General features: G+C 44.3%; 1 protein-coding gene and 1 non-coding gene across 2 annotated transcripts; both read left to right on the top strand.

The window, feature by feature from the left end:
• The first annotated feature begins 605 nt into the window (after positions 1–605).
• Positions 606–27,667, top strand: TIPRL (TOR signaling pathway regulator). The gene is made up of 7 exons (XM_059145793.1): positions 606–832; positions 5,002–5,181; positions 5,853–5,952; positions 13,953–14,084; positions 22,992–23,087; positions 25,001–25,063; positions 26,130–27,667. The coding sequence occupies exons 1-7, from the start codon at positions 729–731 to the stop codon at positions 26,271–26,273; spliced, it is 819 nt and encodes a 272-aa protein (XP_059001776.1). The 5' UTR covers positions 606–728; the 3' UTR covers positions 26,274–27,667.
• LOC131815446 (U6 spliceosomal RNA) lies at positions 14,760–14,866 on the top strand. Its single transcript, XR_009347748.1, has one exon. It is a non-coding gene; the product is annotated as a U6 spliceosomal RNA (small nuclear RNA).

Genomic DNA, 27,667 nt, shown 5'->3' on the forward strand with positions numbered 1-27,667 from the left:
GGGTGGGCAGAGCGGCGTCCGCAGCGAGGCCGGACGGACCGCAGACTGGGGGTCCTGAGGTCAAGCCGCGTCGTTCCGAGGGTCGTCCGGGGCCGCCCGGGCTGCCCTGGGGGGCGGGTTTCTCCCGCGCGGCGGCCCCGCACCGGGGCCCGCGACGGGGGCGTCTCGGCTCCCCCGACGTCCCCCGTGAGCCGCGCGCCGCCGCCCCTAAGGGCTACGGGATTCCTGGGTTCGGCCTCGAGAGGAAAACGCGGGACATTCCCTCCTACCCCGGTTTGCCAACACGCACGGCCGTGACCCCGCTCTGCGGCGTCCGTGAAGACCCGGCCCCGGCCCGGCGTGCGGTGAGACACTCCCGGATGACGTCACCGGGCGAGTTCAGCGGGCGGGACGCCCCGCCCCTGGCCACACCCCCCGGACCGGGCCCCGCCCCTCAGCCGAGCTCCCGTTTCCTGCTTCCGGAGCATCGTGACGTAAGACGGGGGTCACGCAACGCGGGCAGCGCGTCCCGGAAGCAGAAGTGGCAGGCGCGGAGGCGGCGGCAGGGAGGGCGGGCGTCGGGTCGGCGGCAGGGGCGGGGCGGGGCGGCGCGGGGCGGGGCCGGGCATGGTAACGGCTCGGAAGCCGAGGGGGCTGGGCCGGACGCAGGCGGAGGACCCGGGGTCGGACGCCGCCGCTGCCGCCTGTCCCCGCGCGCTCCGTGAGGCCCGCGCGGCGCCGCGTCGGCCATGATGATCCACGGCTTCCAGAGCAGCCACCAGGACTTCTCCTTCGGGCCCTGGACGCTGACGGCCGCCAAGACGCACATCATGAAGTCGGCGGACGTGGAGCGGTGAGGCGCGGCGGGCGGCGGCGGGGGCGGGCGGGGGCGGGCGGGGCCGAGAGCGCCGGAGGCCGCCTGTGCCCCGCCGGGGTCCGGCCACCGCGGCTCCGAGCAGAGCGACCGGCGGGCGATGCCGACGCCGTCCCGGGGTTGGCGGGTCGCGGGAGACGGAAGGGCCGCCGCCTCCTGGGAGCGCGTCCACGGACGGACGGACGGGCGGGCGGGCGGGCGGGCGGACGGGGCCTGTCGTGCCCTGGAGCCCCCGACACGGGGGCGCGGCGTCCGGGCAGCTTCGGGCGCTGGGACGCGGCCGGGGGGCGTTTGTGATGCGGGACCGCGGGGCGCTGCGACCCTGCGCTGGTTCGAGGAGCCGTTTCCGTGGGGGGCGCGGGGGCGGGGGCGGGCGGGGGCGCGGCCGCCGTGTGTCCGTGCGGCTCCGTGCGGGGGGCGACGCCGTCGGGTGCGCGCGCTGCGGGACTTCTCCGACGGCGACGGCGGGGGCTGCGGGCTGCGGGCTGCGGGCCCCGCTGGAAGGGCGCACCTGGCCCTGCCGGCGGTGGACGCGAGGAGGGAGGAGCGCTCCGTGCGGACGACGGGGTTTCTGGCTCGGGAAGCTTCGTGGTGGAGCCGCCGGGAAGCGGGACGCGGCCCAGATGGCGGCAGCCGCCGGGGAGAGCCGCAGGTCAGACTGTCCAGCTCTGAGTTGAGCGGGGCCGCAGGCGGGGACGTAGCAGGCGTTTCCCTGGGCCCTCGGGAAGCCTGAGTGCGCCCGGGGGCGGGTTGGGGGTCATCGGCTTCGGGTTGACCCCTGCGGCCGCGGGGGCGAGCCGAGCTCCTGCAGAATCGTCCGGGAAGGGAAGGGTGCGGGGCGGCAGCCGAGGCCGCGCTGGTGTCCTAAGACCTGGGCCAAGGCAAGTGGCCGGGGAGAGAGGCGGAAGGGGTGGTGGGTCGTGTGCGGTGGTAATTACTTTACTTCTGCAGCTGGAATACTTTGTAGGGCCGCCAGGTTTCTCCAGATATATTGGGGCAAATTGAGAGACTCACGTCTTGTGTTATTTTGTATGCATTCTTCGGTGCAGTGGTTAAGGTCTGCGTAATTGGATTTTTTTATTAAAGTTCATTCCAGTACATTCCGTCTTCATCTTATTAAATCTTTTAGGTATTTAATATTTTCTTTATAAGTTTGTTTCGTTGCAGTGGGGATACTTAACACGAGATCTATGATCCTATTTTCCATCAGAAATTGGTAGTGGTTTCCTTGGAAGTAGTCGGTTGGTCTGTCTGTACTTGTCGGTTCGTCTCGCTGGATGCCTGGGCTGCGGTCCTATGTTGGCGGCTGTAAATAATGCTGTAGTGACCGTGAGCTTACAGAGGTTCCTTCAAATTAGTGTTTTTATTTGGTTCAAATAGAATTGCTGGATTGTGTGGTAGTTGTGTTCTTAATTTTGGGGGAAACCTTATTCTTTTCCATAGTGGCTGCACCAGCTATGGAACGTCGTGGCCATTGCGGGTTATTTTTCTCACAGGTGTGAGGTGGCATCTCATTGTCGTTCGGAGTTGCATTTCCCTGATGATTAGTGATGCTGAACATGGTTTCATGTGTCTCTGCGTCGTCTTTGGAGACATGTCTTTCAGCTGCTCTGCCCATTTCTCATGTATATTGATTGTGTGGGTTCTTTATGTATTTTGGATATTAATCCCTTATCAGTTGTATCACTTGCAGATATCTTCTCCTGTTTAGTAGATTGCCTTTTCATTCCGTTGCTGGTTTCCTTCATCGGCAAAAGCTTTCGGTGTTGTATAGTGCCATTTATTTTTGATTTTGTGCCTTTGGTTGAGAAGACAGAGCCACCATGTATTGCCAGGACGGATGTCAGGGAGCTTATTGCCTCATGTTTCTTCTGGTAGTTTTATAGTTTCTGGTCTTACATGTACATCTTTAATCTATTTTGAATTTATTTTTGTGTACAGTGTAAGAAAGTGGTTGTTTCCTTTTTTTTTTTTTTTTGCATTTCAGTTTCATTTTTTTGATTTTCCAGTTTTCCCCAGCACCACTTATTGAAGAGACTGTTTTTTCTAATTTTATGTTTTTGCCTCCTTTGTTGAAGATTAATAACCTTGTAGGTGTGGGTTTAAAGATTTACTTATTTGAGAGCGAGAGGAAGATCCTACGAATGAACACGCGAGCGGGGAGAGAGGGAGAATCTCAAGCAGGCCCCGCTCTGATTGCAGAGCCTCCTGCCAGGCTAAGTCTCAACAACGCTGAGACAGTGACGGGGGCCGAAATCAAGAGTCAGAAGCTTAACCCACTGAGCCGCTCAGGCGCTGCATACGTGTGGGCTTATTTCTGGACTCTCCATTCTGTTTCACTGATCAGTGTGTATGTTTGGTGCCAACACCGTCCTGTGTTGGTTACTATAGCTTTGTAGTTGAAATCAGGGAGCATTTTACTTCTAGCTTTGGTCTTTTTTCTCAAGATTGCTTTGGCTGTTCAGGGTCTTTTGTAGTTCCCCTCCTAACAGATGTTTATGTGTGCGGTGCGTTCCTGTTAACTGCAGGTCCGGTGTCGTACAGCAGGTCTCTGGAGCGTGTCCATCTCTATTTCAGGGGCAGAGGCTGGGGCCAGGGGGAGAATCTCAGGCAGACTCTGTGCTGAGTGTTGAACCCGGCTTGGTGCTTGATCTCACAACCCTGAGATCATGACCTGAGCCAAAATCAGGAGTCCGACATTTAACCGACTAAGTCACCGAGACACTGCCAAATTTCACTATTGTAGACGCCTCGTAAAAGTAGGATCATGTAGTATTTGTCTTTCTGTGACTGGCTTTTTTCCTTAGCATAATGGCCGCAAGGTTCATCCATGTTGTTCCATATTGCAGACTTTCCTTCCTTTTTTTTTTTTTTAGGTTGCATTGTATTCTGTTGCATGTATAAACCCTGTTTTCTTTATCCACCCTCTGTGGTATGGATGGACACTTAGGTTGTTTCCACATCTTAGCTATTGTCAGTAGCATTACAATGAACAAAGGAGTGTTAATTTCTCTAGTACTTAATATTTTTTGTTTCCTAATAACTAAGAATAAATTTTACTTAAATTTGTGATGAAAAATTAACATTATTAGGTATCATACTAAAGGTGTGCAACTTAAAATGTTAGATCACTGATGTGCATACATACATACACACAGATATAATAAACGTGTCCAGTTTTTCCTATTGTTGTATCATAACCATTTTTCCTATTTTATTATATTTTCTCTTTAAACATTTTTGATGATTCTATAATATTTCATTGCATGGATATACTATAGTATACATAACCATTTATTTCTTTATGATTGGATTTTCTGAGTATTTCTTTTTTATTATAAAGAAGATGGTTATGAGTATTAATTTGTATACCTCGTTTCTGCATTGGGGATTATTTATTATAGATTTCCAAAACTGATATTTTGAGTCAGGATATCAATTTGATTAAATTCTTGTTACTTTTTGCTTCATTGGTGCCTCGGGGGATAGAATGTAAATTGACACAGTCCTTCCGGAAAGCCATGTAAGCAAGTGCCGCTTTCCCTCATCAGTGTTGCTGCTTTTGCCTTCTTCATTACCACCTTTTAAAACTTGTGACAAGTTGAGAATTTTATTGGAAAGGTTGTTTTCCTACAACCTACAAGAAACAGGCTCTTTAAGTGCTATCTTCTCTTCATAACTATAATTAATATAATTGTTGTATAAGAACAAAAAGTCTACCAGAAACATGAACCTTATGGAAACATGCGACTATGGTACATTAGGTCATCTCCTAGGCAGTCATAGTAGAATCTGGACCCATATTTATTCTTGATAGGGGTGGGTCTTTGTGAACCAGGAATGAAATAAATGTTTCTAATAAGAATCAGTATTTTTTTCCATTGTTTAATTTTTTCATGCAGGGATTTTTTATTATTTTTATTTTATTTAGTTTTATAATAGCTGCGTGGCTGTTCAAAAATCCGGAAGTCTTAGAAAAGAAAATTGACACGAAAGCCTTCTGATCTGCTAAAGTTGCTGTTGTAGAACACTTGCACTGAAGGCCTCTGCTTTCCTTGTGATCACTTAGAACGTCACTCAGAGCACATGTAAACTTTTGCCTCTGTTGCCCACTTTGTAATTATTATCTGATTTTTGGTTATGCATAGGTTAGCTGATGAATTGCACATGCCGTCTCTCCCTGAAATGATGTTTGGAGACAACGTCCTGAGGATCCAGCACGGCTCTGGCTTCGGGATTGAGTTCAATGCTACAGATGCATTACGATGTGTAAACAACTATCAAGGAATGCTTAAAGTAGCCTGTGCTGAAGAGTGGCAGGAGAGCAGGTGAGAATCTGGAAGGGTATGGGTTAAATGAAAGAGAAGAGTTGAAAGAAACCTTCATGACATGTGTCTTTTATTAGAGTGAAAGGCAAGTATTATTATCATACTTGATAGTTGGGTCATTCTGTGATTCATTTGTCTCACCCGTAAAGTGGAGATCTTGAATACTTGCTGAGTTCAGTTGAATTACAGTGGAGCGGAGCTAGTAAGGTTACATTTTTGAACCTAGGGTGTCCTTTAGTGAAGAGTCAGTACACTGTGTACTTTATTGTTCTTGTTTTTGAAGAAAAATAGTTACTTGTGATTTGCATTGTAAACGTAGGGGGCATTGAAATAGAGAAAAATGTATTTTCTGTGATAATCAAATTAGCAGTTATCTACTTTGTGCCAATTCTGTACCAGGTACCTGGAGGATAAAGAGAAGTCCAGGTCTTTAACCATGTCCTCAGGCAGCGTGCAGACTAATCGGAGAGACTCTATCAGCATATGACAAGTTTAATAGCAATAAATATGCAGAAAAAGCAAGAAAGATCTTGTTTTGGTGAATTATGACAAGCATTTGTATTGATTAGAATGTTTGTATCACTCTTAGAATGTAATTTGGTATGATACGTGAGTACAGATGGTCTGTATTCTGCGTCATTGAATCTGATCCTTCTTCCTTTGATTCCGAGGACGGAGGGTGAGCACTCCCAAGACGTTCTTAAACCCTACGATTGGACCTACACCACAGACTACAAGGGAACACTACTTGGAGAGTCACTTAAGTTAAAGGTAAGTCTTATTTTCTGCTTTTATGATCAAGTCATTGTCTTGGACAGTGTCAGCATTAGAACTCCCCAGTTGTGGCTTATTTTTGCTGCTGCTTTCATCCCACTTACTTTCTATCGAGGGAAGCTTCAGAACCTAATGTGAAGAGATTTTGCTTACTGATTACAAACAGAAAAGAAGAAGGCCATAGGGGAAAAATTTTTATTCCAAAAATACGTTTAGTAGCAATGGCAAACTGCCTTAATGTTATCATTATCACTCTCAAATTAAAATGTGTGTCTGGGGGTGGCTCAGTGGGTTAAAGCCTCTGCCCCTGGTTCAGGTCATGATCACGGGGTCCTGGATCAGGCCCTGCTTCCCCCTGTCTCTTCCTGCCTCTCTGCCTACTTGTGATCTCTATTTGTCAAAATAGATAAAATTTTTTAAAAATCTTAAAAAAAAAAATGCATGTCTGCCCTTGGTGTATTGAATTGGGTGATGTAGACAAAACCTGCTAGTTAGTAGCTTGTGGTTTTACAGCTGAACAGGCTGGTGGACAGATAGGACTTGTGCTCAGACAGCTTAGCTGTTCGTCTTGCTGCACTGTCCCTGAGCCTGGTTATGACTCTAGGCAGGTACTTACCCTGAGTCTCAATTTTATTAGTAAACTGGGTCAACAGAGACAATAGCCTCAATAGCAGAGTTTTGACACGAGCTTATCTGTGGGAACGCGCTCAGGAGCCCCTCCAGCTCCATGTTAATAATGCAGCCGTGTAAACAGCTTGAGAAGAGATGCGGAGTCACTTCAGGGTGCCTACGCTGGGAAGTAGAATCTGTAGGTCTCATGTTGGGAACTTAGCTGCGTTTGACATCCTGCAATTTGAAATGAAGAAAATTTGGCTTAGGTTGCAAGTCTCTACCACATTCAGTTACAGAGAAGAAAGTTACTTTAGTGGAAATAAAGTGATTATTGGAGACCAGATCGTATGTTGGCGCTTAGGCAGGAGTATTAAGGAGCCAGAGCTGTGTATGGGCACCTTGTCTCTGCAGAAGTTTTTGGAGTCTTGGGAAGACAGAAGTTCCTAGCGGGCACTCCGCTCTCTCCGCTTCCTACACTCCTGTAATCCAAGCTTTAACTCTTTAACTCTGCTGCTTCCAAGACAAATATGCATTTTTTGAGAGGACATTTGTGCATTCACTCACTCACTCACTCATTCTTTCCTGAGCTCTTCCTCTAAGCTAATTCTGGGAGCTGTGGATGCCGAAAACAGACAGAGATCCCTCCTGTATAGCAAGGTTGTCTCAGTTCCTTGATACTTCATAGATTAAAGTCTCGTTTCTTCTCCTGAGTGAAAACCTTTGTAAAGAACAAAGTTCATTTGATATTTCATTGCCACGAGTGAGGAAATGGGAACTCATTTTAACTCTTTGCAGGAATGATGCCTTACAAGTTGATGAATACGTTTCTTTATTGCTTTAAAAAATTGAATAACCATTTTTAAGGCAACATTGTTAGAACTTTGTTGCTTAATCCTCAGAATAATCTTGTATCATCGGCACTCTTATCCTCATTTTGTGGGTGAAGAAGTGGGTTTAAGCTCTTGAAGTACGTGTCTCTTGAAGTATGTGTCTCTTAATAACATAATACCGAAGCTGTAGCTAATTGTTAACACCGAAGCTGTAGCTTATTGTTAAGCATGTTTGTTGTATATGGAAGATCACACCATTGGATCATTTTTTACATTTGACTTTCTTAAGAATTTTTTGCCCTATAATATTACTTGGGATTTTAAATTTCAATTCTTCCACCCTTTCTGAAAACAAAAACCCTCGTGTGTATAGGAAGTATATGCCTTCCTATATATATGGAGGAAAATATAATCTATATAAATGGTAAGAATGTCAGAGAACGCGGTGTTAGAATGAAGCCTTTCCTTTTGCCCTTATATTCTTGCCGTTTAATTGCTGGAGGCTGCTGGGGTGTGTGTGTGTGTGTGTGTGTGTGTGTGTGCATGCACATAGTGTTTTCTCACTCTTTTGGGGCTGTTTTACAGATTATTTTTTGAGTTGTAGCATAGTGCAAGAGACGAGAGCCAGCCGTAGAGTTGTGCTGGTCGCAGATCCGCCCTTGCTGATTGTTAGCCAGGTCACCCTCAGAACACCTCTGAGATTACGGTGTAAGATGTTACGAGGTCAGAGGCCTCGTGTGTACCTGGCAACATGTGGTCATTTTCTTCATTCTTGTTGAATAAATCAGGGGACTCGGCAGGGGAGTGGAAGTGGAAGACTGCCTCTTGTAGCTGTGTTGCCGTTTAGGAATAAAACATGTATAATGTCCCTGCATTTAAGAGAGTATTTTTTAAAAGATGTATTCATTTGTTTGAGAAAGAGTGAGAGGTAGAGAGAGTGTGAGCCGGAGGAGGGAGAGAGAGAATCCTTAAGCGGACTCCTCACTGAGTCTGGAGCCTGGCCCTCGACCCTGAGATCATGGCCTGAGCAGAAACCGAGAGTCCGGTGCTTCACAGACTGAGCCACCCAGACACCCCTAAAAAACCGTTCTTTTTTAAAGCTTGTTAGAACATTTGTCAGCTTATTCAGTGTGATTTGATATTTTGAGCTTTTCTTTCTCTTTCTTTTTTTTTTCATCGTGGTAAAAAACATAACCAAGTTTATCATCTTAGCAATTTCTCTGTATGGTAATTTAAATTTATTCATGTTGTCGTGCAGCCAATTTTCAAAACTTTTTCATCTTGAAAAACTGAAACTCTGTTAAACAGTAGCTCATTTCCTCTTCCCCTAGTCCCTGGCAACCGCCATTCTGTTTTCTGCTTCTCTGAGTTTGACAAACTCTCTAGATACTTCAGATAAGTGGAATCTGACAATATTTGTCTTTTTGTGACTGGCTTATTTCACTTAGCATAGCGTCCTGAGGTTCATCAGCGTAGCGCGTGTCAGCCTTTCTGTCCTTTTTAAGGCGGAGGAGTATTTCTGCAGATGGAGGCCGTGCTTTGCTTCCCCGCTCATTTGTCAGTGAGCGTGGAGGTTGCTTGTCCTTGGCTGTTGCGAATAGTGCTGTTACGAACAGAGGTGTGCAGACACCTCTTTGAGATTCTGCTCTGCGCGTTTTGGATGTACACCCAGAAATGGAATTGCTAGGTGGCACAGCAGTTCTGTTTTTAATCTTTTGAAGAACTTCCACACTGTTTTCTACAGTGGCCGCCCCACTTCATATCCCGTCAGCGATGTCGGAGGGGTTTAGTTTGCATTTCTCTAATGATTGGTGACGTTGAACATCTTCTCGTGCTGAGTGGCCATTTATAGATCATCTTCAGTATCTCGGGCTTTCCAAAGTACATTTTTAGGGAGAAATGTACAGACTTAAATGTCGGAAATGAATGGATTTTGTTACGTCTAAAGGCAGAAGGAGCTGCACATACTGTACCCCAGCTGATAGAGTTGTTTATCACAGGGACGTGGGTTAACAATTCTAGTAGGCCAGTTTGGCAAGGTGAAGAAATTCTAGAGATCTCGTTGACAATAGTGTGAATACAGTTAACACTACTGAATTGTATGCTTAAAAATGGCTAAGTTGGTAGATTTCATGTTATATGTTACTTTTGGCTGCAATTAAAAGAAAATGTTAAACATAGAGTTACCATATAACACAGGAATTCTACTCCCTCGGTAGACACTCGAGGGAATTGGAAAGCCTGTACCCATGCAAAAACCTGTCCACAGCTGTTCACGGCAGAGTTATTCAGAATAGCTAAAATGTGGAAAACACCTAAATAATCCTCAGTGGATACGCAGAACTGGTGTGTCTAGACAGTGCAGTGTTATTTGGCCTTGAACAAGGAACAAAGTGCTGGTCGCGTGCTGCAGCAGGGGTGAGCCTCGGAAGCAGGCTGAGTGAAGGGCGCCAGACACAGAACACCCGTGGGTGCTCCAGAATGATTTGCAAAGAGATGAATCTAGAAAAACAGAAGTTAGCGTGGTGGTTTCCGGGGTATGGAATGGAGAATGAAGAGTTACTGCTAAGAGGTATGGGGATTTTCTGGGGGATGATGCAATGTTCTGGAGTCAGATAGCGGTGAGGACTGCACAGTCTTGTGAGAAAACTAAAAACCACTGAATTGTACACTTTCAAAGATTGAATTTTATAGTATGGAAGTTATATCTTCATTTTAAAAAAAGTCACTGTATAACAGCAATTTCACAATATGTTCCTAATGGTATGTACTATAGAAACAAAAAGAAAAAATTTTTTCTTATATATATTTATATATAAAGATAAATATGTATCTTTTTTTTTTTTTTTAAAGATTTTACTTATTTATTTATTTGACACAGAGAGAGATCACAAGTAGGCAGAGGGGGGGGGGGGGAAAGCAGGCTCCCTGCTGAGCAGAGGGCCCAATTCGGGGCTTGATCCCAGGACCCTGGGATCATGACCTGAGCCAAAGGCAGAGGCTTAACCCGCTGAGCCACCCAGGTGCCCAAGATAAATATGTATCTAGTATGTATATACACACATGCACTGTTTTCAGTAATTTTTAAAAAGGAAATTTAGCATAGGGTTCTTAACATTTACCATTAATTAACTTTATATGATAAATTTAAAACAATTTATAAGTCAAGTATTTTCCTTCTCATAAACCTCCATTTGATGTGAGGGAGATCTTACTTGAAAGACGTGAATAAGACTCACTTTTCTTGAAAGGTGTTAAGAATGTTTGTAGTGTTCCATATGTTTTTTAAGCCCTTTAAAAATTGTGAAATAACTCCAAAAATATGGAGGTACAGTTTAATGAATTGTGAAATATAGGAAAAGAAAGATGTTGCGAGCACCCTTAGCAGGATCCCTCCTGATCATAATTCTTTTGTAAAAATATTTTCTAGTATAATTTGAAATTTTCGACCTTAACGTTCAGTTCCTTCAAAAATAGTGTGCGTTGTTATTCTACAGCTGCGGCCTCATGTTCTTTTCTTTTCTTTTTTTTTAAGATTTTATTTGACAGAGATCACAAGTAGGCAGAGAGGCGGGGCGGCGGCGGGTGGGGGGTGGGGAAGCAGGCTCCCCGCTGAGCAGAGGGCCCAATTCGGGGCTTGATCCCAGGACCCTGGGATCATGACCTGAGCCGAAGGCAGAGGTTTTAACCCCCTGAGCCACCCAGGCGCCCCTCCCTAGGGTCTTTTACTGTCTTATTATTTCTGTTGGTTCTGGCTCATGGGGTCTAGGCTCCTAAATGTCTCCGTATTTTTGTCGAAATCGCAGGGTGATGATGGTTTTCTCCAGAGAGGACTTTTGTTGTTTCTGAGAGGCACTGAGGGTATTGGTGGTCAAGGACTTAGTTCTACAGACATTCTGTGGAGCTGGTTTTAGGCTTCGGGGGTTGTAGCCTTCATGTTGCAGCTGCTCGGCTGTGCTATTGTCGTTGAAACAGCCAGAGAGTGAGTGAGTGAATGGTCATGGCTTTGCTGCAGGAAGATTTTACTTAGGGGCGTGGAAATTTGGGTTTCATCTAGTGAAATCATATGAATTCATATATATGTTCATATAATGAATTTGAGTTTCTTTTTTTTTTTTTTAACTGAACTGCTTTTTCCAATGATTTAAAAAATGTAAAAATGATTCTTAGCTCACAATTCATGGAAAAAATAGGTGATGGGGTGACATTTGGCCACAGCTGGCCTAGGGGTCTTTAGTTTGCTAACCTCTGTTTTGGGGCCAGTGTTTGCGGTTTCCAGGCCCGTATGATCTAAGAAGCTGTGAAACTCGTGCAGCATTAGCGCACCATCCCCAACTAGGGAGGGCACAGGGTGTTCTGCACGGTGAGTGCTGAGCTGTGATGGAGCCAACAACTGGCAGAGCCCAGCCTCTCCCCCGGACGGGCCATTCCAGAGGCCGTCAGGCCCCAACCAGACGACTGCTGCCTTGCTGGCCCTGTCTGGGCTCCCGTCCTCTCTCAGGTCTCAGTCCAGTAGTTCTTCAGCGTCTCGACCATTTGATGTTTTTAAGTTTTTGTTTTTTCATCCAGCTTTTAAGTTGTCTTCAGCAAGAGGATTTGTCTGAGTTCCTTATTCTGATAATACTAGAAGTTAGAAGTGTTTGATCTGTTTTCAACCGATCTGTTGGTTTTGGGTTTTTTTTCCCCCTTTCTTTTCAGACACCTGAGTTTAGGGAGGACGTAAGTAGAGTTGAGGAAGAGAACAGAGAAAGAGAAAATATATTTTAAACATATTTTTCCTGGCAAATGAAAAAGATAGTAAAGATAAATTCAATATAATGAATATCCCCATATATGAATATATCCTAGTATATTCCTTAATGTTTTGTCCATTATTTTCTTTCAGATATTTTATAAGCACAAGTAAATGGCAAAACTGATAGATTCATTTTGATCGGTCCCTTGTGAAGGTATATACGAAACAGTGAAGTAGTCATTTACTGATAGGAAATTGATATAATGACTGATTAACTTTTTGGAAATCAGATGTTTTTATAAGGAGGATCTTACAAATGTGTACCTTCAAACTAAAGCTAAATAAAAAGTGAGGAATTTAGAAGTTGTGTTTATACCGACTGAAGTTTTATGCTCCTAGGCAGTCCTAGAAGCACCAGCTTCTGTCTTAAATGGGAAACAAACGTGCAGGTGACACGGAGCTGGTTAGGCGCTGCCCCGTCACCCCTCCGCCCCCTTCCCACTCCCCGTTTGCGCTTGTGTGGCCTCAGGCCTGCTGCGGGCGCAGTTTGGAGAAGACTGCGGAGGGCGGGAGTGTGCTCTCGGAGTGACCATGGAGGACATGCGGACACGCTTTCACCTCTCGGGCTCTAGTGCACACTGCTACCGCTTGTCGCCATAACCTTCCCCCACGTCACATAGAACTCCTTCACACTGTTCCCCTGCCCACATCCCTGCAGTCTCCTGCATCCTCGTCATGTCCTGATCCCGGGCCAGTTCCCAGACTGCTCTCTACTTCCCGATTCTACCCGTGAGTCGAATTACCCCGTCACGGCTGCTGAGGAAAGTGAAGGAATCAGGCACTTACTGAGCAGCTGCGGTTTGACGAGCGTTGTCGTGTTTATGGTACTGCGCTGTCAAGGGATAGGAAAGCTGAACATCTAGTGGCACTGGGTGCGGTAAAGAATGGTGTCTCAGATCCCACCCTGTAGCTGTAGGAGACACTTAGACTTAGTTGAGCTGCTGCTAAGTCTTGCCGTGTTAACATTGTTGATTCTCTTGTTGGGCTGTGAATGTGTGTCTGCGAGCTACAAAATAATACTGCGAAGGAATGGCCAGTGTCCTCCAAAACCTCTTCGGAATGCTAAGAGTTTTCCCCTCACTATCTGTGAAAGTTCTTATTTACATCATTATTTAAGATTATATATTTATGTATTTGACAGACAGAGATCACAAGTAGGCAGAGAGCAGGCAGAGAGAGAGAGGAGGAAGCAGGCTCCCCACTGAGCAGAGAGCCTGATGCGGGGCTCGATCCAAGGACCCTGGGATCATGACCTGAGCGAAAGGCAGAGGCTTAACCCACTGAGCCACCCAGGCACCCCCATTACTTCATTATTTAAAACACTATTTTGTTTGTAGGTTTGGGGAAGCTAGGCTGGGAACCTAAAATATATAATGGGGATTTTTAAATCTCCAAACCAGTGTATGAAAGGTGGACTTTCACAGCACAAAACTGCTTTGGACGTCTATGATAGTAGTTCACACTAATTTTCAGATGATTAGTTTTCCGATAATCATAACAGAACACTTTATTTGAATTAGACTTTTATGAAAGATGATGAATTTTGACTCCCTTGTTTTCTGAAGTTGTAGTATCAGCTACCTGTAGTATCTTAAGTTTTTCAAGGACAAGGAACATTCTTATCTTTCATGTCTACTGACGACACCCAAAACTAGAACTGTGTGCTCTGGCTATGAAGACAAGGCTGATAGGAGAACAGTTTTCCTGTGGCTCTAATTCTTTAAATTTTTATGTGTTCCTTCTTGAATTTGTTCTTTCAGGTTGTACCTACAACAGATCATATAGATACAGAGAAACTGAAAGCCAGAGAACAGATTAAATTTTTTGAAGAAGTTCTCTTGTTTGAGGATGAACTTCATGATCATGGAGTTTCAAGCCTCAGTGTGAAAATTGTGAGTACCGTGGTTTTTGTTTAAGATGAACGTCCTTCTTCCGTTCCAACCGTTGGTCAGAAACACAAGACTCACGTAGAAGACTCACGGTCGTAACATGGTATCGCGTCAAGTATCACTTGGGTCTAGAGTACATCTTCATATCCATTATAAATTCACAATATCTTAGTATATTCCTAAACTTTAGTTTAGCCGAACATTTTCTTTTAAAAGAGGTGCCTGGCTACTCTAGTTTGTTTGCTTACTATTTGATTTGAATGAAAATTATGGCTTAATTTTTACTTTTGAATTAAAAATGCTACTGGAAAGGATCTACAGACTGTACCTCCATCTCAAGCACAGAAAAGGAAAACAAAAATGACACATGTGAACTCCTTACTCCTTTTGTGTTCTTTTCTGTCTGACGAACAAGCTACTTCCACTTATAATATATTGGTGGGACACGTTTAAAAAGAATAATACATGCTCACTAGCAGTTGCTCATATGCGTTTACTGTTGGTCATAAATGGGTTTCTAACACTTTATAGAAAATTTTCAACTGAAACATGCCTTATCCCGTGAGACCCAGCTAAAGTGTCGTCTCCTCTGTATGGCACAAAACAGCTGCCCCGGGCAGAGTTAAATATTCCTCTGCCAGACCCCCTATAAGTCCTTTCTTTTAAACCCTCAGTTATGTGCTCGCTTCGGCAGCACATATACTAAAATTGGAACGATACAGAGAAGATTAGCATGGCCCCTGCGCAAGGATGACACGCAAATTCGTGAAGCGTTCCATAAAAAAAAAAAAATAAACCCTCAGTTATAGCACTTACAAGGTCTGTCAAACACGGGGCCCCAGCTTCCGAAATTGTGCGGGAACATAATGGTTGTGGGTATTGTGAGGGACATGACAAGGAATGAAAACAATAAATCAAAACTTGACTTTCAGAGTCAAGTTTTCTCTACTATCACAGAATTTTGGAATTGTAATGAATGTGTAGAGAGTCACTTAGTCTAGCTTCTGTGTTTTATAGACAAGGCCCAAAAGTTTGGTTTAGCTATGGTCATGCAACCAGGGACGGTTTTCTTTGTGCCATCTAATACATATCATTATTCTGCCATTAGATAATTGTTCCATTAGCACCTTACTCCCTTGTCCACCTGTAACCCTCCTCCAGTTCAACTTTCACCATTTAGGTTCGTTCACTTTCCAGCTTATCCAGTCACGCACCTGTCTGCTTGCCCACCCACCTGCTACAACTCACTGACTATGTGGAAGGTTCCTTAGGGTTTGCCTATCTGGGTATGCGTTAGTATCCGAGTACCTTGATTTATCTGTGTGGGGACGCCTGTGTTTTTGTCAGTGGAGGAGCTGGAGAGGAGGCGCACAAATGTGTTCTGTGTGCACCAGAGGAAACAGTAAGTCTCAAGCTGAGGAGCAACATCGTCTTAAAATGTTCTTTCTTTTTACCTCATGTAACTTACTTTTATTTTTTAATTTTTTATTATTTTTAAAGATTTTATGTATTTATTTGGCTGAGAGAGAGTAAGAGAGAACCAGAACACAAGCAGAATGGCAGGCAAAGGGGCTCCCCGCTGAGCAAGGAGCCTGATGCGGGATTCGATCCCAGGACCCTGGGATCATGACCTGAGCCGAAGGCAGAGGCTTAACTGACTGAGCCACCCAGGTGTCCCTGTTTTTATTTTTTTTTAAAGATTTGAGAGAAAACACAGGCACAGGTAGGGGAAGGGCAGAGGGAGAGACAGACTCTCAAGAAGACTCCGTGCTGAGCTCTCCTAGCCCCACACAGGGTTGATCTCACCACCCTGAGATCACTTGCTGAGCTAAAGCCAAGAGTGAGCCCCTCGATGAACTGACTTCACCACCCAGGTGCTCCTTATCTCCACTTATCTCGTGTAATTGAATTTTTTTAAATTTTATTTATTTATTTGAGAGAGAGTGCACACAAGCGGGGCGCGGGGAGCAGAGGGAGAAGCAGCAGCAGACTCTAGCGAATGAGGGGCCAGAGGCGGGGCTCCACGCAGCGCTCCGTCGCACACCCCAGAGATCATGACCTTAGTGGAAATCAAGAATCCAATGCCCAACCAGTGAGCCCCCCAGGCGCCCCCAAATGAAGTTCCTTCTGTAGAAGCAAAGATCAGCCTGGTAAACACAAGCATAGGTGAGAAACCAGGAACGTGGTGCATGAGGAGCTGAGGAAGACGTGAGAGCTAGCATCGGGCTGTAAGGAGATCCTGGACTGCGTTGGCGTCCCCTAGACGAGAAACACTGGTTATAGCTTTTAGCAAGTAAGATACTGTTAGTCACCTTGGCGAGCGCAGTGTTCAGTTATACGGAGCGGGGGTAAGTGAAGGACGCGGAGGTGGAGACAAGGCGTAGACCCGACTTCCAGAAAGCTTCCTGGATGAGAAGAAACAGAGATGTGCCGACGAGAGGACATGAGGTTGACAAAAGTGTGGGTGCTTTTTGTTTCTTTAAATACGGGGAGTATGTTAGGATCTTAGGAAGGCTTCTCACATGGGCGTGGTCAGTTATGAACTCCATTTCTAGATGCACTCTTTTCTCTGGAAAATGGGAGTTGGAACTGAAAATCCATCTTCTAATCATGGCCTGGTCTTCTGGGGATCATCCCCGACCTGGGTGCTCACCGAGGTTTGCTTCATTAGAACAAAAGATGTTCCTAAGTGCTCTTATCACTTAGGAGTTTACAAGGGTTTCTGAAGCCCTCTGTCAGGAACCAGAAACAGAGATCAAGATACGTATTTTCTATTATTTCACAGACACTGTGTTAGATACGTGTCTGTATTGTCTCCTTATCCTTGGGAAGATTCTACACAGTGAGCAGAAATGGAGGGTCAGAAATACTAAGAAGCTTGCAGTCACACAGTGGGTCAGTCTGACTCTGCCTTTGCTCAGGAGAGGAAGGGGAGCCTTCGGCAGGAGAGATGCTGCTACTGCGGTGACAGGAGGACAGGGGGATGTGGTGGAGGTGAGCCTCCCTCAAGTCCGGTGATGCCCAAACCTGGAGTTTTATCAGAATTACCTAGGCAGATGAGAGGTTTAATTACCTCTTAGCACAGGGGACAAAGACTGTTTCTTGCCTGACTGTCCATAGTGTACTTGTGGTACGTGTGTGGACTGGAAAGTTGGGTAGACACGTGGCCATGGAGGGAATGGGTCACATGGTCCAGATCTGAGTTGTAGGTGTATAAATTTCTCCAGCCAGACCAGGGAGGGAGCTGGTGGTGGACCACCGTGACAGTGAGGTATTTGCGAGCTGGTTTTGTGACAGCTGCCAGTAGCTTCAGGCTGTCACGCCGCCCGCCCTTGCCTGAGGATGAAGCAGCAGGACCATCTCCAGAGCCTGTGCAGGGTGCTTCCCACGCAAGCTCACTTGAGGCCACTTCATTGGCCTTTTTTTACTTAGAGCGTTTTCTGACTTTGCATTTTTCCCACTTGCTTTCAGATAAAATATGAACCATCTCAGATTATTTTTAGTTTAACAGAGCTCTCTGAGGACCTTCAAAAATAAGTATAAAATTTTTTTTTTTTTTTTTTTTTTTTATTTGACAGACAGAGATCACAAGTAGGCAGAGAGGCAGGCAGAGGGAGAGCGGAGGAAGCAGGCTCCCTGCTGAGCAGAGAGCCCGATGCGGGACTCGATCCCAGGACCCTGAGATCATGACCTGAGCCGAAGGCAGCGGCTTAACCCACTGAGCCACCCAGGCGCCCATAAGTATAAAATTTTAAGGGCTGCCTTATATCTTTCCCCATGGCTAGAAGTTTGATTGGAGCTATGAAATAAACAGGTGACCCTTGAACAGGGTAGGAATTAGGGGTACCAGTGACCCTCCCTTAGAAGCTGAAAATCCTTAGGGCACGTGGGCGGCTCCGTTGGTTAAGCGGCTGCCTTTGGCTCAGGTCATGATCCTGGGGTCCTGGGGTGGAGCCCCAGGGCAGGCTCCCTGCTCTCCCACTGCCACTCCCCTACTTGTGTATGCACACACTCTCTCTCAAATAAATAAAATCTTTTAAAAAAAAAGTTGAAAAACTTTGGACAACTTTTCACTCCCCCAAAACTTAACCGCCAGTGGCCTGTTGTTCACCAGAAGTCTTACCGATAATATGAACAGCCGGTTTTGCTTATTTTGCATGTGATATGTACTATTCTCTTACCATATAGTAAGCTAGAGAAAAGAAATTGTTACCAAGAACATCGTAGCGAAGAGAAAATAGAGAAGGGAAAACTGATCAGAAGAAATCGGCGTATGTGGACTTGCACAGGTCAGACCTGTGTTGTTCAGGGGACAGCTGTATAGATGATCTTTCACTTTCCAAACACTCTTGGAATCATCTGGGGTAAGGGTAGTAATGTTCATTGCCTTTATTTGGTGTTTTAACCTTAAAACCGCTAAAAAGTTACTGTTTTAGAATTGTAAATCTAGTTGCTTATGAATGTTTGGTTTTTTGGTTTCCTTTATAATTACAAAACACTCTTAAAGAAATGATACCGAAATGTGGAAGCTGCTTATATAAACAAAGTAAGTTCTTTACATTCTGGAGATTGTTAGATAGAGCCTTTTAGGTTGCTTTTAATTTATTTGTTTCAGGTTTTGAAATGTTTTTAACCATCTTAATTTTTAATTCTAAATCTAGACAGTTTTAATTAAAAAAGAAAATTTCCTGTGCCCAGATCCCCAGGGAGAAAGAGTAGATTCAGAGCTCTGGGATTTCTGGATTTGCTTTAGGGAGTTTTTCGGAGTTTTGATAATTTTGTGTTTGTGGCATTACCTATATCTACAGGATGTTTCACAAATTAATTTTTTTTAAAGATTTTATTTATTTGTCAGAGAGCACAAGCAGGGGGAGCTGCAGAGGGAGAGGGAGAAGCAGGCTCCTCACTGAGCAAGGACCCTGGGATGGTGACTAAGCCACCCAGGCATCCCTGATTGGTTTTCTAAATGAGGTTCTTAGAGCAAAGCTTGTTTTTAGGTTAGGATTTTGTCTTCTAATATACTGTGCTTTGTAGGATTTATAGCTGATGTGACTTGTCTGTCAAAGATGAAAAGGAAAGCTATTTTCATGCTAATGTGGAAGTTTTTAGCTTTCAAAGGAAGTAAACTCCCTGTCTCCCAAATACGCCCTATGGTCTGTAATGGTTTCTACAGCCAATGGTTACTTCCATTCTGAGTCCTCAGGAGTGGATGTTGTCTGCCTTCTGCTTCGTGTTTTACTCAGAGGTGCAAGTACACCAGGTAGGGACCCATCTTTCCTCTCAAGGGACAGGGACAGTGCCAACGTGGACATAGCTTTTGTTGAAATGCGGTCCTGCTGCAATGCCATATTTCACAGGGACAGGCCCAAGGGATTGTTTCTTTACATCCACATGTTTACAGATGAAGGAGGAGACCTTGGGTGGTTTAGTGACTTGCTCTGAATTCGTGGGTCTCAACCTAATTACACACATTGCTCCATTAGTTTTTTGGTTTTGTTTTGTTTTACCAAATACTTTAAGCACCCCTACCCTTTTACTTTCCTGAAATGTAATTCATAGATAATATAACCCACCTTCTTTCCAATAAGCCAACATAATGTCCTAACTATAAAATAAAAAAGAAATAAGAGGAAATTGATTTAAAATAAAATATGTATTTCGGTCTGTAAGTGCATCATGTGACTGCACTGAAAGACACCATGAAGTAGTCCTGTACCTCCGTCCGAGTACTGACTCACTGAACGCCACAGCTAGAGGCCTCGGCTGGCGGAGGCGCCAGGTACCAGCAAGGGACTCAGACGACACAGGACTGCCATTGCTGATGTAGTTTTTCAGAAATGGTGAACAGCCCTTAAGTAATGTTCCCAGTGAAGTGAGGTGGAGTCTTTCCCTCAATTAAGGTCAGTGCATTCCTTGAGTGAATCTTGCATTTATATGTAAAATGCAATTAGGTTCTAAGGTCAGATCAATATAAATTGTTGTTTTGTTTTGTTTTGTTTTAACCCATATGAATGCCAGTTAAGATAATTCGGAGGTTTCCTGGCTGCAGGACCGGACTTGGTCGTGTAGGACTGGCGTGCTGCGGAGTCTCGAGCGTCCCCGGTCCTCAGCTGCCAGAGGCTGCGGTTGCTCATCATTGTGAGGAAAACACCCAGAAGTTCCCCAGCTTCTCCTACAAGAGAGCTGCTGCCTCCAAATACATGTGGTTGAATTGTGCCCTTGGGACTAGAACTAGGGTCTTCTAACTCCTGGTCCCCTCTGCCATGCCGCAGTGATCGCTCGCTGTGTTGTGCCAGTGTGACTGTTAACAACTAACTTGGAAATCTGAAAAAGTGTTGCCCATCAGTCTTTCCAGTAATTACACGTAGCACTCTGTTGAGCAGTAGTGCGATTCCCAGTCAGTTGTGACGGAGCCAGATGGCACAGGTCAGGTCTTGCTCCAAGTTCTTCGTTCTGTGTCTTGCTGTGAGGTCTGGTGCAGATAATCCCACCCAAATGCGGCTCAGCCGGGAGCGTTTTCTCGGCAAAGGCAGCTCCAGCCTCTCTCGCGGTGAGCGCCTGCCCGGTGCCGGCTGCGTGTCTAGGCCGCAGGGACACGGAGGTGAACCCAGCACTGCTCGCTGTTTGTTCTCACTGCTATGGGGCCTGCGGTCCTGTGGAGGGGCGGGGGCTGTAGGCAAGTAAACGGAGGTAGTTAAAAATCTGTCGGTCTCTAAGGGAGTGGGGAGGAGATACCCAGAGAAACCTGTGGTTCTGGAATGGTAGGAAAGCTTCTCTGTAGAAGCGACATTGACCCTGAGATCCAGAGATAGGTAAGCATCACGTCTGGCAACAGGGTGTGTAGAGGTGCTAAGGCAGGGGCACCTGGGTGGCTCAGCAGGTTAAGTGTCCGACTCAGGGTTGTAGCTCAGGTCATGATCTCAGGGTCCTGCGATGAGCCCCGAATCGAACTCTGCACTCAGTGGGGAGTCTGCTTGAGATTATCCCTCCTCCCTGCCCAAATAAATAAATAAATCTTAAAAAAGGGGGGGTGTCCTAAGAAAAGAGAGCTTGGCCTGTGGCTGGTGACTGTCTAGGCAGTAAAGCCACTGTTAGTAACGGGCTGTCCTGTTACATCTTCACTCCTGTTCACGCTGCTCTGTGCTCGTGCGGAGTTACGGGCAGCGCCCTGAAGATACCGTGCTGGTGCATGCCTCTGAACTTCTTACACGTGCTCTCACCTCTGTTGGAAATTCTCCTTCCCATGGTCAGCTTCCCGCGGCCTTCTCTGACTCTCTCCAGCAGACGTAGGCACTTCTCTCTCTGAGTGCTTCTGAGCCTGGCCACCCCCCACCTCGTGCTTCTCTGTTTCCCTCTTTGATAAACATCCTGACTGTTAGGATTCTGTCTTTTCTTTTCTTTTTTTTTTTTAAAGATTTTATTTATCTGTGTGACAGAGAGAGATGACGAGAGAGGGAACACAAGCACAGGGGAGCTGAGAGGGAGAAGCAGGCTCCCCGAGGAGCAGGGAGCCTGATGCAGGGCTCTATTCCCAGACCCAGGAATCATGACCTGAGCCCAAGGCAGACGCTTAATGATTGAGCATCCTGGTGCCCCTGGGATTGTGTCTTTTTATTTATATAAATCCAAGACCTACTATAAGAAGAACTGGACTTTAGTAGATAAGTTTTATTTAGTAAATGGTCAAGCACTTTTTGAAAAAGAAATGGTCTTTTTTTTTTTTTTTAAGTAATCTCTACCCCCAGCATGGGGTTTGAGCTCATGACCCTGAAATCAAGAATTGCACGCTCTACTGATGAAGCCACCCTGGTTCCCCCAAACATACTCTTTTTCTTCTTCTTCTTCTTTTTTTTTTTTAAAGAGGGAGAGAGATGTTGGGGAGGGGCGGAGGCGGGATGGAGAGAGAGAATCTTAAGCAGGCTCCATGCCCAGTGTGGAACCTGACGCGGGGCTTGATCTCTCAGCCCTGAGATCATGACCTGAGCCAAGATCAAGAGTTGGACGCTTAACCGACAGAGCCACCCAGGTGCCCCAAAATATTCTTTTTAAAGATCTAAAGACCCCACACACTATTCAGCCCCTCCTTCCCTACCACTAGGACCAACCTCACTCGACTATCACTGACTTTCTGGCTTTCTTTCAGTGGTTTACACTTGGAAAACAGAAATGTGTAGATATGACGCAGATTAAAGTTGTTAAGAACATGTTATAATGGTCTGATAAATCAGTCTTTGGCTGTATGAGATAGTACTTAATTGGTTGCACTGAATTAGACCATTCTATTTAAGGGCTCTTTATTACTGTAAAGTGAATAAGACACAGGTAACAACAAAGAAATAGGTTATTCTTTAATTTTGGTATTACTGGAGTTGACATTTACTGTAAGTACTATCAATTTTTAAAGCGGCCATTGTTTGTTTGTTTGTTTTTAAGATTTTATTTATTTATTTGACAGAGAGAGAGATCACAAGTAGGCAGAGAGGCAGGCAGAGAGAGGAGGAAGCAGGCTCTCCGCTGAGCAGAGAGCCCGATGCGGGGCTCCATCCCAGGACCCTGAGATCATGACCTGAGCTGAAGGCAGAGGCTTTGACCCACTGAGCCACCCAGGTGTCCTTAAATCAGCCATTGTAATTTTCATAATACTTACGTATTTTTTAAATCTTTAACCTCAATATCTTTTGACCAAAAAATATTTTTTATTGTAGGAAACTGAAGCCAAGATGTTTATATTCTAATATATTGAGCCTTAGTTGAAACTATGACAAAGAACGTCTAGTTTAGAGATTTCTGTATATTGCTAATTCAGTCTTCTCTGATGCCTTTAGAATTTTCATTTTCAAAAAAATTTATTTTCTTTTAGCAAAGTAATAATATATTTAATTTTCATTAAAATATTTCTATTTTTTTCAGAGAGTGATGCCTTCTAGCTTTTTCCTGCTATTGCGATTTTTCCTGAGAATTGATGGGGTGCTTATCAGAATGAATGACACAAGACTTTACCATGAGGTATGTGTTCTTATTTCATGAATATACTGGTTGATGTTGGGCTTGTTCCTGTTGTTACATTGTCTGGTTGGGAATTTGAAGTGAAACACTGCTTTATATTTTATGACAGTCCTTCTGACCTTTAAGATAGGGTGTTCTACATGCACTGTTGATGGCACAGGAAACGAAACAGCACATCTTGTCTGAAAGTTCTAGTAGCTAAAAATGTTTTCTAAAGGACACTCCCCAGTAGGGCATGTCTGATGCTTCTGAAAAAACCTCACACGTATTTAATCTGTGTTTAAGAGAACTGTCCCTTAACTCTTACCTTTGTTCATCGTATTAGCGCTTATATAATGTCTTTATTAAAAATACCAATCACATGGCCTCCTGGCGTTGGTATTACATAATCATTGTGATCGTCACGCTGAAGTTTGAAAGCTCAGTACTCCCTCTGAAGGAACTGCCGACGTACAGGCTTTTCCAAAAAGTGTCTAAAAAATTGAGTCATGGAAGTTCCTCTGATAACTTATAGCAGCCTGTCCTTTCGCAGTGGGTCTGTAGCCTCTGGTTTGTGATGGTGTAGAGAATTAGAGAAGGGAGCGCCCGAGTCAGTAGGGCAGTGGTGGTGACTGTCACCAGCAGCACCCTGTGGAAGAAGAGCGGTCATCGTCTCTGTTCGTAGCTGAGGCAGCGACAGCCAAGACGTCAGGTGGTCACTTGCCCAGGTTCTATGGTGAATAGGTGGCAGAAGTGGAATTTAAACCCAGTAAGACGGGGTTGGTGCCCAAGTCCCGCGCTCGGGGGCGGGGGGTAGGGTTTCTTCCCTCAAAAAACTATGGTTTTTTTCTTTTTTAAAAGTGGTGGCAAAGTACTAAAGATCGGCTGTATTTTTCTGCCTCAGAAGTGTGTGTGTGTGTATAATGTGTGTTTATAATTTTAATATATACGCAGTGTATATGGACGTTTGTGGCAGTGCTGCTGTTGGTGGTAGCAAAAGGAGAGGCGGGAGCTTGCTGTTCACCTCATGGGCGCGACTTAAACTATTTAATTTACATCCATAGGTTGAAAGTGGACTGCCACTAAAAATGAGTGGCAGAGAGTTGGCATTTAATTGATGTGTAAAGATACGCATCTCAGATTTGTATTTTAAAAAGCAAGTGAACATATATAAGTTGTGTAGAGATTTCTGAATGTTAAAAGATAGTATTATCTGTAGAAGCTGTGGTTGCTCTCTACTTCTGTATTATCTGATTTTAGTGAGCAGTAATCTGTTTTATTGATTAAAGATTAAAATTTACATTTATTAATAGGAAAGATTAAAACTTTAAGGGAGTTTAATCTTGTGTGAATTTTCTTTTATTGAATAATGTTTCACCGAAAAACAAATTATAATAAATTTTTTTCTAAAACCTAAAATAGGAAAACCTAACTTTAAAAAGTTGGAAATGGGAAAAGTCGAAGTCTAAAAATGTGATTTATTAAATAAGCAATTTCAAGAATTTTGCAGAAATGGGAGAGAATAAAATTTAAGCTTTTTTTCTTTACACGTGAGAGTCTCCAGGTTATGTAGATAGGTGATGATAAAGCTTAAGGAAAAGATGTAGTTTCAAACATGAATATTAAAATCTCTGGCACATATTATTTGCAAATACATGTGTTGTTTTTAAAGTTAAACGTCTGTTTGTATTTCTCTTACATGGTAATTCTTAAATCTGTTTACATATGATATCACTGTGATTTATAGAGATTGGTATTAGTAATTAAGAATTCTTGGTGAAAATTAATTGTCTCCTGGCAGCATGAGAATTCTTGTCAGACTTCCTGCTACTTTGTAAGCAGTTCTGTTGTCCTAGGCAGTGCTGTTTGAGAGAAAGGATTTTGTAACAATAGAAATAGATTTATGGCAACCTTTTCTTATTTTTTCAACATAGGCGGACAAGACCTACATGTTACGAGAATATACATCACGAGAGAGCAAAATTGCTAATTTAATGGTACAGTATTTTAATCCAGTTTTTAGAAGTTGACTTTTAATGTTCATTTTGCATGTTTCCACCCAAATCTGGATCCCTAAATCTATCAATTCACCTAATAAGCCTCTTAAAGATAAATCCTACTGGAGCATAAGTTCCTGAGCTTACCTCAGGTACAAAACCAGTCAGAGCTTTTGTACGTACCAGAGCCTTCTTCTAGTCTACTTGCCACTTTTTATTCTGGAAAAACAGAGCCAGAGCTGTGACTTACCGTAGGTCACACCGCTGTTTGTTGGTGGGTCTGCGAGTGGCACTGGTGCCATCTTCTTTCCACTTAGCACCTTGTCACCCTCTAATTTTTTTCTACCCAGTCTCTTTTTTTCTCCTTAAAATGTGATAATTTTGTGCCATACCTTGTTTTGGCCTAATTTTCTTTATTTTTTGCTCTCCTGGGACTTGTAAAGGGTTTCTGCAAATCTGTAGGATTCTGTAATAGGTTGCTTCAAAAGTCATACCTTTTTGCAAATACCGCTGTGATTTAGAGAGATTGATACCACTTGTGCTTATTTCTGTATGGGTGTAGAGTATACGTGGGTAGGAAAAGTCACTTAGAGTCCGTCGTAGGCCACATCCTGGCTCTGTCTAAAGGCTGGTGCTTTCAAGGTCAAAAACATGAGTAAAGGGGATGAGATTAAGATGCAGTAAAAAAAAAAACCTTTTTAAGTAGGCTCCACACGAAACATGGAGCCCAGGACGGGGTTTGAACTCATGACCTTGAGATCAAGACCTGAGCTGAGATCAGGAATCAGATGCTTAGGGGTGCCTGGGTGGCTCAGTGGGTTAAAGCCTCTGCTTTCGGCTCGGGTCATGATCTCGGATTGAGAGGTCGAGCCCTATGTCAGCCTCTGTGCTTGGCATGGAGCCCGCTTCAGACTCTCCCTCTCCCCCACCACCCCCCGGCCCCCAAACAAATTGTTTAAAAGAATAAAATAAAATTGGTGTGCTTTGTGAGTACTTGAACCAAAGCATTTCTTAAAAGTACCAGTGAGTCTGTGAGTCTGTACTAACACGATTTCTGTATTTCCAGCACGTTTCACCCTCCCTCTTCACGGAACCTAATGAAATATCACAGTATTTACCGATCAAGGAGGCAGTTTGCGAGAAGCTGCTATTTCCAGAAAGAATGGATCCTAACCCTGCAGACTCACAAGAAAGTGCACCTGCGGAATAGAATGTGATACAACATAGACTCACCGTGGAATCTGACTGGGGACCTTAGCTATTTGGAGGGGGTATTTTTATTCTGAGAATTACTTGCCTTGTTTATGTGCAGATTTTCTGTAGCCTTAAAGGAAAAAAAAACACAAAGAATTGTTGCAGGCAGGTTCCACTCAACAGCTTTTTGTACTGTCTGTCTTCAGATTCATATTCCAGATTTATATTTTCTGGAGTTAAGTTTGGATTTCTAACTGTGCGAACTCACTAGTGGTGTGTGTGTGCCTCACATGCAGTGGGCATAATCTGCGTCTATCATGAGACACTGTCTCCGACCCTGAGGGTCAATGTCAGTCACAGAATTACAGCACCTTGTGGCTTCCTGAGCGTGCATGTTGGTGTGCTAGCTCTTTCCTTTGGGCTTTTTGGTTTGTGCGCACTTCTGGAGAGCCGTGAGTTGCCTTTTAGGAAACTGATGTCGTAAATGATCTTTACCCACACACACACAAATATATATATATATATTTCCCCTTTAAATTTAAATTGGCTTTTGGAGTCTTTGAGAAGATTTCAGACACAGAACTGAATAGCAGCCTAGGGTTTGGGCAGACTGACGGTGCTCTATCCGTGGAAGCACCTGAACGTGGCTCGCCGGCCGCAGGGAGGTGTCAGAGCTGCCCTTCCTTCGTCTTTAGGTGCTTTTTCCTATGTGCGGTTCTACTTGTACTGACGTTTTTAAACTTCATTTTCCATGCAACCTTGGAATGAATAAATCCATTGAATATTGAATTTGTACTGTTGTGTAGCTAATTTTATCAGCCAGATTTTGTCACAGTGACTTTGGTATTTGTTTGCATTCTGCTGCATCACCTGCAAGGTATAGGAAATCAGGATTTTGTTGGCTTTAAGAAAATACATGGCATGTTCACTGTCTATTAAATATACCTGTATTTAATCTTTTCTCGTGGGACAGAAAAGTGTATATATTGTGCTCAGCCTTCTGTTGTATTTTATTTGCCATGCGGATTTGAACAGAATAGACTCTTTATTCATACAGGATATATCAGAAATGAAAAACTTGTAAGAATATTCATTAGTTGAAGTTTTTGGGCAACATCATATATATTCTTAACTTGAATCGGTTATCTTAGTCTCTGAGTCAGGTTTAGGTGACTTATTTCCAGAATCCATTGCTAAAAATTGTGGGAAATTAAAAGAATTGATCTTTTTTATAGAGGGTGGGAAGTTGATAGGATGAGTGAGCTTCTGGAAGCCCCTTGAGTGTATTCCCGTGGAGAAGACCCGGAAAGCCTCAATTTGCCCGTTGCTAAATAAGACATATGCCATTTCATATTTATTTGTTCCCAGTGTCTTTTTGTAAGGAAAGAATAAACAATAAGGAATTACTGA

Source organism: Mustela lutreola, chromosome 14 (genome assembly GCF_030435805.1).
Source record: "Mustela lutreola isolate mMusLut2 chromosome 14, mMusLut2.pri, whole genome shotgun sequence".
Lineage (NCBI taxonomy): Eukaryota > Metazoa > Chordata > Mammalia > Carnivora > Mustelidae > Mustela > Mustela lutreola.

What these genes read in the sequence shown, in the direction of transcription:
- TIPRL (XM_059145793.1), top strand. Translation starts at nt 729, where the DNA reads ATGATGATCCACGGCTTCCAGAGCAGCCACCAGGACTTCTCCTTCGGG. An exon ending in GAAGAGTGGCAGGAGAGCAG is followed by an intron (nt 5,182 to 5,852) that starts GTGAGAATCTGG and finishes TTTGATTCCGAG; the next exon opens with GACGGAGGGTGAGCACTCCC. An exon ending in ACACAAGACTTTACCATGAG is followed by an intron (nt 23,088 to 25,000) that starts GTATGTGTTCTT and finishes TTTTCAACATAG; the next exon opens with GCGGACAAGACCTACATGTT.